At 44.3% G+C, this 10,023-nt stretch overlaps 1 protein-coding gene across 1 annotated transcript in view; it reads left to right on the top strand.

Annotated features, from left to right (window-relative positions):
• REPS2 (RALBP1 associated Eps domain containing 2) overlaps window positions 1–9,551 on the top strand; it is a gene marked incomplete at its 5' end in the record, with an annotated part of 59,514 nt that extends 49,963 nt beyond the window's left edge. Inside the window, 4 exons of the mRNA XM_010148599.1 lie at window positions 2,512–2,595; window positions 5,216–5,361; window positions 7,433–7,538; window positions 9,483–9,551. Coding sequence (XP_010146901.1) covers window positions 2,512–2,595; window positions 5,216–5,361; window positions 7,433–7,538; window positions 9,483–9,551 — 405 coding nt within the window. The remainder of the gene's footprint in view (window positions 1–2,511; window positions 2,596–5,215; window positions 5,362–7,432; window positions 7,539–9,482) is intronic.
• Between the last annotated feature and the right edge of the window lie 472 nt (window positions 9,552–10,023).

Genomic DNA, 10,023 nt, shown 5'->3' with positions numbered 1-10,023 from the left:
AGCTGTTAGGCTGGCAGCCGCATCAGGGCGCTCAGCTAGTAAAAACTGTCGTGCGTCAGTAGGATCTGTGACATCCAACTGCTGGAGATTTTGGAATCTTATGCTTTTTGGCATCAGCACTTCCAATTTATATTTGCTTCTACCAGAACACAAAGTTTACCCTTTTTTCCCATTTCAGTTCCCTTCAGTTCAAAATAATCTTCTCTTTGTGTTAATAAAAAAAAAAAAATAAGGGGGGGGGAAGGGGGTTCTGCAAAAGTTTGGCCTTTTTTTTTTCCCCATTCCTCCTCGTCCTTCATCTTATTCTGATTTCAGTTTTCCTGATTATTTGCAATTGACATTGTAGAATATTGGTCTCTTTAGTGACTTATATACTGTTTGAGCACATTGATTCTTGAAAAGCTACATTTTTATCTATATGTAAATAACACAGATTTAGTCCCCCTTTTTCTCCATTCTGTGGGATAAGTTACCGTATTGTTGCTTTCGATGCTGACCCTAAATGAATGATTTGTCAGTTATGTGAATGGGGCCCAGATTTATCATGTAGTTCTGCTGGGTATTTGAGCTTTGCTATCCTCAAATTGTTCATGAAAGCCTCATGGACTTTGCTAGGCTATTGTTGCCAGTGCTTAGAGCCTTCATTTCTTTCAAATATATAAAAAGTGATTGTAGAATTCAGGGAGGTTAGGGGCTATTCAGCTTGCTGATAAAGAAATGCTCTCTTGCATTAAATGGACTTTTAAAGGTCTTTGATTTTTGTAGACAGAAGAGAAGGTTGCTTTTTCCATTTCACTCTCCTACTTGTACCAGCAATCTGCAGTTACAGAAGAAGCACTTCAAGCTGTGAAAAGCTTTCCAGAGTTCAAATGTTAGTATCCAGTAGTTACTAAAATCCAAAAATTTAAGATATTAATATTGAAATACCAGAAAATTACAGGGTGAGTTGTTGGGGGTTTTTTTGGGTTTTTTTTGTTTTTTTTTTTTTTTTTTAACCATCACGTAACGCTACGGATGTAGCACACTTAGAAGAGGTGGGGAGAGAAATCTTGATAGCCAAAACACCTTTTCCTCATCTCCCAAGGAATTTCACGTACATTTTGAGAAAAGATCTCAAATCTCCCTCCTCTGTGCACATGTTCGACACCGTGCCGTTGGAGAACAGCAGTAAGCCGACAGGACTGTGTTTCCCCCTGCAGCTTTCTGTACAGCTCTCACTGTATGCGTTATGAAAGAAATGGAAATGGCATGAAAAAGTCCCTCCTTTTTAAATATACCGAATTCTGTGCATTCTGTCATTTTCCTTTAACCCTGTGGTTGAGCTGTGGGAAACTTGTGACTGCTGCAGAGCTTGATGGGCCAGTGCAGAAACCTCTTGGCAACGGCAAATTAGTTTCTTCTGTGTTTGGCAGGTTGTTATTACGGCTGAAGTCTTGGCCCCTTTAAAGTTTGAGGTTGAGCCTTGAACTTGGTTTTAAACACAAGCTTTCACCTGTGTAGAAACGAGCCTTTTTTGAGCAGAGAGCAGGATGGCAGGGTGCCTCTCCTACCTGAGGGCCCTTGTCAGCCTGCCTCCGTCTTGGCAGAAGTTGGGAAGGAGGAGAAGAGGCCTTCTGCCAGTGCTAAGTGCCCTCAGCCTCCCTCTCCTGCCTGCCTTCTGCATCCTGGGGAGCCAGCCCATCCCTTCTGGACAGAGAACAGCCATGCCGTGTTTATAAGTGCGTTGGCTGCAGCGTGCCCAGGGACAGGCAGCTCTGAATCCTGACGCCCTTCCTTAGCTGATGCACTGTGCCGTGGCCTGGTGAAGTGACTCGAAAGACGCTGGAAGTTTTCAGGAAAGGCGAAGCAAAGGATTAACCTTCTGTTTTAATTTGCTGCTTGGTTAGATATGCTGGAGGGAGGGTGATGTGTTTTGCCAGAGTGTAGACCTGTGTGGTGTGTGTTCAGCCTGTTTCTGTTTGAAACGTGAGAAGGGAGGAGGGAAGATTTATTTGGCTTCTTTCATGACTTGTGTTTTCAGTAACTTTAATGGAATTTTTGGTATAATTTAGACTTTCGCACTCCAGCCTTGCAAACTTCAAAGGCAGAAGAAGCTTACTTGGATGAATTTTCATCAGTTTTAGGACATGATAAGGTGACAGGGTGAAACCAAGTTATTTCTAGCTCTTATCCACTACTCTTAGTTTTTCTCTGAGTATTTGGGCCGTAAGGGTAACTAGAAGAAATTCTGGGTACTACGTCATTAATATTCAGAGACATGGTTCCTAATGCTTCAGAGAAAAACTTTTCTCTTGTTCTCATACCATAATAAAATACAAGAAAAGGGTTTCATTAAAAGTCTGCAAAAGACATATGCCATCCATTCAGCTGTCAGCCTAGATCTCTATTTCCCCTACTGTTGAGTTGTTAACGTAACTTTTCTTTTGTGTATAATGTTTCTTTTCATTGACTTTATTGTATGTGACTGCTAGTCGTTTTCTGGGTGCAGCAATGACTGATTTGTTGTTGCAGACAGAGCAAGCATCTGAGGTTGAATTACATCCTCAGATGAATAGACCCCCGTCACAGGCAGAAGAAAACAGTTCGGCTAAAAAGGTGAGACCTGCGCACGTTGTACCATTGTGGAGTGATCTGCTTTCATCAACAAATATGGTTGGTTTAAGTTTTGAAGCAATTAAACAGAGGGTTAGGGTTACGTTTTTACATGTTTACCTTCTCTGGAGGTCAAGACACAAGAGAGAACTGGGATCGTGTGTGACGACAGCCCAGATAAATCATCAAGAAAGCTCTTGGTACATACATACACATCGAAGCACGTGCTTTAGGAGAGGCAGCTTGCCATTTGTTTCAAATCAATAGGGGCTTGTGAAGCCTTAGGGGAGACAAAAAAGGGTTTGATTGTACTTGACCCCTGTCTCGCTGTAATTCTTCTAAATTGTGACATGCTTCTTGCTTCCAGTTACTGGGGATTCAGTTTTGATGTAAACACACCTGTTTGCTAGAGGTCAGAATGTGCAAAATGTGCCTAGGCTGGTGGAGATTTGCTCAAGAAGGGCAGTTGCTAATACGTTTTTGTATGAACATATCTTCTGTACAAAGCGATTGCTGAAACTGCAATGGCACCTTTAGCAGGGCCTTGCCTACGGATGGAGCGGCCTTAGCAGCGGCTGTGACCCTTTTCCCCGCTCCTGGTCAGGCTCCCACTGCCTCCTTCCACCAGCCCCAGCCAGAACAGGTTTCTGACAGGTGACAAATGCAGGTCCTTGCCTGTCTGGCCCCTCCTGTAGCCAGGGAGCGTGTACAAGACCTTTGCTCAGCCCAAACTAGAACTGTTGGCAGGTGCTGTGTGTAGGATGTACCTTGCCCAGGGAGCATCATCACACTTCCTACCCTAATGGGGGAGACAGACAAATGCCCCCGGTGTCATTTCCTATGTGCAGTATGGCATTCAGGGCAGCGTCTTTGCTCTGCCTGTGCTGTGCTAACCGCATGCTACTTCTACCCTGGGCCAGCTTCTTCCATGCTCTGCTTTGCAGTCCTGCTGCATCCACCTACTTCATTGCTCCACCTCTCCCTGCCTGGCTCCCTAAAATGCAGGGAAGGCCCAGGCTGTGGGGTGCGGGAAGCAGGTTGTTGACACAGTGCTGACCCACCTTCCAAAGCCTGGTGCAACAGCAGCCAGCTCAAGAGCCCTGTGGAGGGCTCTGATTTTTAGTTATTTGATATTTCTTCCAGTATTGTGTTTGAAATGGCAGGGGGATTTATCCTATGGATTTGGTAAGTTTGGGGCAGTTCAAGGTAGACTGGGATTGTGCATTTGGCATCCCACTGGTTTATAGCTGCAGGAGGCATCCGCAAGTTCCTCACCTGCCATGTGTCGTGTTTGCAGGGAGCTGTGTGTATGTGTAGGATTTCAGAGCACGGTATTATCCGAGATCAGTGCAGTGCTGATGTGCTGACATCCTCATCAAAAGAGCTCATAATACTTTTAGATTTTTTTTTTTTCCAGTAATGGCAGAACTTGTTTCTAATGTTGAAACCCTGTTTCCCTTATCATTCTAATTCCTCTAATAATTGTAATCCTTCTATTGCTGATTATTGATTGTCTTATGTAGCCTTCATTCTGTACCACTCATAGTATTCTCTTCTGCTGAGCCAGGCTACAGTGTTGGGTTTTTTTTCTTGTGATTGCTGGGTCATTAAATGCTTCATCAGTTAATTTTTTTTTCTTGTTTTATTAACATTTGGCCGAAACATAATGATGAAGATTGTCTGACCCAGTAAAATGTGCACTGTGCAAGTGATAAGAATATTTGGTTTCTGGTCTTGACTGTAACACTAAATTTATAACCTTTGCCACATCACTTCATCTTTTTTGAGTGTTAGCTTTCTCATTCATGAAATGGGCCAGTAATGGTTATATTCCTTATAAAAGAGATCTAATAATAAAATACACTGAAAAGAATATATTTATATTTCAGACTTAAAACAGCTATAAGGCACTAAAACTACTTCTCATTGCAAAATAAAGGATGTCTTCATTTAAAATAATGAAAATGCCTCTTACCACTGAAGTCATAAAAATCCAAGACTTTTTGTTTTACCTACAAACCAGGTTATTTCTTTGATGTTAACTTATCAAGAGAACTAACTGGTATTCTATACTTCCAACATGTTAATTTTGAATGGATCATTTTATACATTTGTCTTTCTAAGATATATTCAGTGTTGTTTCATGTAAGAGAGGAGGGGAGAAGGGAGAGACTCCATGCCAGATGGGTGAAGTAGTAAATTGGGATGCAACTGGTTGATTGATTATTGATACTTACCAACTGAGCATAATTAAAAATAAATCTTGTTTTGGTTTTAATGCTTTTGGGTCAACTGGGGGCTAGTATATGTATTTATACCCCTCCCTTCACCTCCCCAAATGCACACAAAGCTATACAATCCAGTTCTGCAGAGCCTGTCATCCAGATGAAGACAAAACACCAGTGTAATCATTTCATTTATTAAGGGGTTGCAGGAGTTATTGTTCCTTTTTTCAAAGTCAGAAACCTGAGAGGCTATTACCAAATTTAAATGAAGCTCTGTACCTCTTTAAATTATGAAATCTTAGGCCAGCTGCCAGCAATTTCAGTGTCACAAGTATTCCCCAGCCTAATGACAGGACACACATGGCCTGACTTAACGTTGCTGTGCTTCTACCTTGCAGGAGGTGGTTCTCGCTCAGCCGCCCTCCAAACCTGCCCGCAGGAAGCTCCGGACAGAGGCGCAGGGGCTGGAGACCCCCGAGCTTTCTCCCACTATAAATGTGACTTCTTCCCTGCCAGCAGTCAAGCCTCACCTCCCAGTCCAAAAGTAAAAACCTGTACCAAGCATGCCTAACTGCACCTTGAGATCTCATGTGGCAGGCTTTACTCTTTGCATAATTTTATGCTGAATAGTTCTGGTTTTGGGGCTGTTTCACAAGATACAGGTCTCTGAAACCTACGTCTGTCTTCTCAAATGCAGACTAAGTCTGTAGTGACTGTGTAAGTTGGTAATATTTGATTGATAGCCTCTTCAAAGGTGTCCCACCTCTGAATCTGGTAGATGTGTCTGAAGAGCAAGCCTAGCTGTTCAACCAGCATCTCTAACACAACTCCTTTTAGCTCTGTGGGTGTGTGGTTTTGCCTTGCGCATACCTTCTGGAATTTTGCTTATTCATGTGGACAGCTACGACCAGATAAATGCCCAGGAAATTGAGACATGAAGTGCTTGATGTTGGTCATATCCTTGTGATATTTCTTCGTCACGAGGCAGGTTAGAAATGAGCTTGCCCCTGGTTTGAGCTGAGCCATAGACCACTTGCGATAATCCGATAATTGCCAAACCCAGTGTGTGTTGTTTGGTCTCATAAATATAGCTGTTGAAGCTGTCAGCACCGTAGACTTGTAGGGATTTCACGATATATTTATTTAATAGCAGTGGAGGAGCTGTGCAAATGGCAAGCGAAGGCACTTGAAGCCCTATTGGCTCTCTACATCTCACTCAACTGAGACTGTGCAAACACCGCGTGTGCCTGCACCCGGAGCCTTGCAGAGACGCCTGGTTCAGTCTGAAACAAAACCGAGCTGCCCGAATCGCCTCAGTGGTTCTTGGCAAACTGTTTATCAGTCAACTGAATCTGTGCTGCATAATTGGAGATTAGAATAAGTAATAAGACTCCTAGGATGCCCATAAAATGCTGTTTTGTGTTTTGGGGAGTGCGTATTCCGTAGTGGTTTAAAGAAAGATAACAGCATTTGTTAGCAACTCGACTTAATCCTGCATTGTCTGTATCTTTCCTAAAATGTTTAAATGACCACAGAGGTGTATCTCGGTGGTTTTTATTTTTTCCTACCATTATTACTTTATAGCCTATGGAGACTAGTTTGAAGCAAAACTGTGAAGCACGAAACTGACAGTTCACTGGAAGATAACAGCATAAAGACCTGCCTGTGCTGTGCAACAGATTGTTGCAAAGATCAGCTCTGTTAAGAGAAATGAGCTAATGGGGACGTGTACCACTATGGACCTTATTTAAATAGGGCATCTGTTTTAGATCAAATTTGTCATTAAGGAGCTCTTGATGCCTTGTGTAAAACTTTAAAATAATGTACTTGGAAAAGGGCTTGGATATTCAGCCAGTATTTTCTGTATTTTCTTTCCTTTTTCCTGTTGTTACCTCTGCTTCCTGGAATTGCTCTGTCCTTATGTACAGAGCTGCCTATTTTTGTACCTGTCTGCCTAACTGTTATTTCCTCCAAGTCAGTTACCATGGGCTATAGGGTAATAATAATAGTGGGAGAGAAATCTTTTCTTTAAACAGCAAAAGAGATGAGGAAAGTCCAAAAGCCTGTTCCTGTTTGTGACATCCGATGGTTTTGACAGAAAAGACTGCTTTGAATGAAAGAAAGATTAGTTTTTGAAGTAAAGAAACATCAGGATCAGGAGTGCCTCCCAAAATCTGAGGCAGTATTTTCAAGCAGATGTCCTTTGTTTCCGCATAGAATGAGTTTTGTCTTTTCTGTTAACCACTCCTGAATTTTTAAACTCTGCAAGTGTTTGAAAACAGCTAATACAAAGATGCTGCAAGAAGTACAGCTATGCAGGGATTATTCTTAAGCTGAATCAGAATGCAGTGATTTTGAAGTAATTGAGGCAGCCTAAAATGTTTCTGTCATTCAGGTTAACAAGGGTGACCGTTCTACTTTTGGATAGTCTAGCCGGTTCAGCCATCTCATTTCGGCATTACATTTTTCTTCTTAGATGTGTAGTTTGTACCTTGTCTTTGAAGCGTAGTCCAGTGTGAGTAGAGCACAGACGTGCAAAATGGATGGCTGGTCTTCTGGCATCAGCCACCGTTGAGGCTCTTAATTGAAATGTTCTGTATTTATCTGTCTGGCAGACAGTCTTCCAAGCAGAAAAGGGCTATTCAGACCGCTATACGAAAAAACAAAGAAGCCAATGCTGTGCTCGCCAGGTTGAACAGTGAGCTCCAGCAGCAGCTGAAGGTAAGGAATGCATTGAAAATCGGTGACAGAGTTCCCTGCAATCAGTTATGTGTCACCTCCAGCAGAGAATCTTGTTCATCCTCTCAGATGAAACCCACTGCATTATTTCCTGCTTTCTGGAAGGAGTAAGTATGCTGTATGTGTGGGTAGGATGAAGCTTTCTGGGAAAAGTTGTAACCTATGGGCCTACAGCTCCACTGGCAGTTAGAGCAAGTCTAAAGGGTGAACTTTGTCCTTCTGAAAAGTTTGATAACGTGATAGTGTCACTTAGTGCAGAAGAGCAACTCAAGCGTAGCTTTCTTGTCTTCAGTTCGGTTCTGCTGCGTAACTGTCTCCTGGGGTCAGGCATTTGCTGTACACGGGCTGACTAAGCCATGCTTTGTGTGAACACCTAACACTGATTTTTAATGTCTGCTGTCTGCCTTTTAACATGTTTTATTGTCAATATCAGTTGTGGGTCTTCTCATTTCTCAGCCCAAAGGTGGTATGGGCTTCAGTTTTTCATCTGCTTTTCAGATGAAAACAGCTTTTCCTTCCTTCCTTGCATATTATGAACACACTTGTGTGGAAAGGGAGGTGAACCCCCAGTTACACTTTTTCTTCAGGCAAGGTGAAAGTTTGATTCCATGTTCAACTTTGCATAACATCATTTATTAATTGGCTTTCAAGGATCTCCCAAGACCGATGCAGGGTGGATGCTCTGTACTGAAATCGTAGCAAAATACAGGACAGCGACTGAAATAAGCATGGAGATGCAAGCTTTTAGTCACAACACATTGCCACTATTTCTTGGCTCAGGCCTTATCTGCTTCCCTGGAGCAGATAAGATGGAGCAGGGTCTTTGTGGTTTTATGGGGGCCAGAAGACTTGATGGGTGCCCCTCAGGCACAGCTTGCACTGAGGCGTGGGGAGCGTTGGAGTGCACTCCCGGGCTGGGGCTGTGGGCCTGCCTAGGTGGGGGGCCAAAGCCTGGAGGAGTCGCAGGCAACCCATCTCCCCCATGGGTCAGGGAGCCCTTTGATGGGAGGTCAGCCAGAGCAGGGTGCTCCTCAGCACAGGGGCAGCCTCCAGACCAGGAGAGGCTTTCCCAAAATTGCTGATCCCCAAAGCCTTCTCTAGCCGAGACTGATGGTCTTCCTGACACAACTGCCGAAGAGGTAGATTGCAAAGCTGGTGTCGTCTTAGAAAGGCTGAGTTCATTTCCAAAAGGAGAGAGGTTAGTTGTGTGAGCCAAAAATTCTCAGCATTTTTGAGGGAAAAGTGATTACAAAATAACCTCATTTTCTATCATAGAATGGTTTGGGCTGGAAGGGACCATAAAGACCATCTAGTTCCAACCCCCTGCCAGGGGCAGGGACACCTTCCACTAGACCAGGTTGCTCAAAGCCTCATCCAGCCTGGCCTTGAAGACATCCAGGGAGGGGGCATCCACAGCTTCTCTGGGCAACCTGTTCCAGTGCCTCACCACCCTCTCCATGAAGAATTTCTTTCTGATATCTAATCTAAACCTCCCCACTTTCAATTTAACCCCGTTACCCCTTGTCCTGTCACTACAGGCCCTTGTAAAAAGTCCCCCCAGCTTCCCTGTAGGCCCCTTCAGGGACTGGAAGGTGCTATAAGGTCTCTCTTCTTTGGTAAAATTGCCATTGTCGATGCATCCCGAGCTATTCCAGTGGCCAGTGGGTGACCACTCCTCCCCGTGATCTCCCGAGCACATGATTGAGCCTCTGTACTGCCCCGCTGTAGGGAGGAGACAGTAGTTGGCTGTGTGATGTGGTTGTGTGGAGTTGGTACAGTGTTTTGGGACGGCGAGGAGAGTTACTTCAGCAGCAAAGCCCCTAGCCTCCAGTCAGTGCCAGCGGTTTGCCCAGCTGCTCTTCACCGGAGCGGGTTGGTGCAAGCCAGCATCCCAAAAGTTACAACCCATCTCTTTCACTCCCAGAGGAGGTCCACAAGGAACGAATTGCCTTGGAAACACAGCTGGAGCAGCTACGTCCCGTCACCGTATTGTGACATCCTGCCCACAGTGCAGCGGCAGGAGCGGAGCCTGCGTCCCGACAGCCTTGCAGGGAAAGGAGCTTGGCATGGCCAGGCAGGGTGTCCGCCCAGGACCAGCTTGTCGGGTCGCCCCTCACCCTGCCGCACGTGTTGGCCTTTGCAGGTGAAGAAGGTACAGGAAACGGATACCTGACTGCTGAATATTTCTGGGTGGGAGGGATGCTTTGCCTTCTTTCCTCCCTCTTTCCAGCCTCCTGTGTAAATGCAGTTTATAACTGAAATGAATAACCTGAGAGTATTTTATTTACGTAAAGAATTCCTGATTTATACGCCTCCTGGCAGCACCTCCTGCCCTGATCGTTAAGAGGTACAGCATTCCTGAATCCTTGCTTAAATTTAAAACTCATCCTCTGAGATGGGCTTCTGGATCTTATGATTCATGTAGGATTGGGTTATGGTAGGTACCTGTGGGTTTAATGTACTACAA

This window comes from Eurypyga helias, unplaced genomic scaffold (genome assembly GCF_000690775.1).
Source record: "Eurypyga helias isolate BGI_N326 unplaced genomic scaffold, ASM69077v1 scaffold15810, whole genome shotgun sequence".
Classification (NCBI taxonomy): domain Eukaryota; kingdom Metazoa; phylum Chordata; class Aves; order Eurypygiformes; family Eurypygidae; genus Eurypyga; species Eurypyga helias.
Note: the sequence above shows the minus strand (reverse complement) of the source record. Positions and strands in the feature narration are given on the sequence as shown.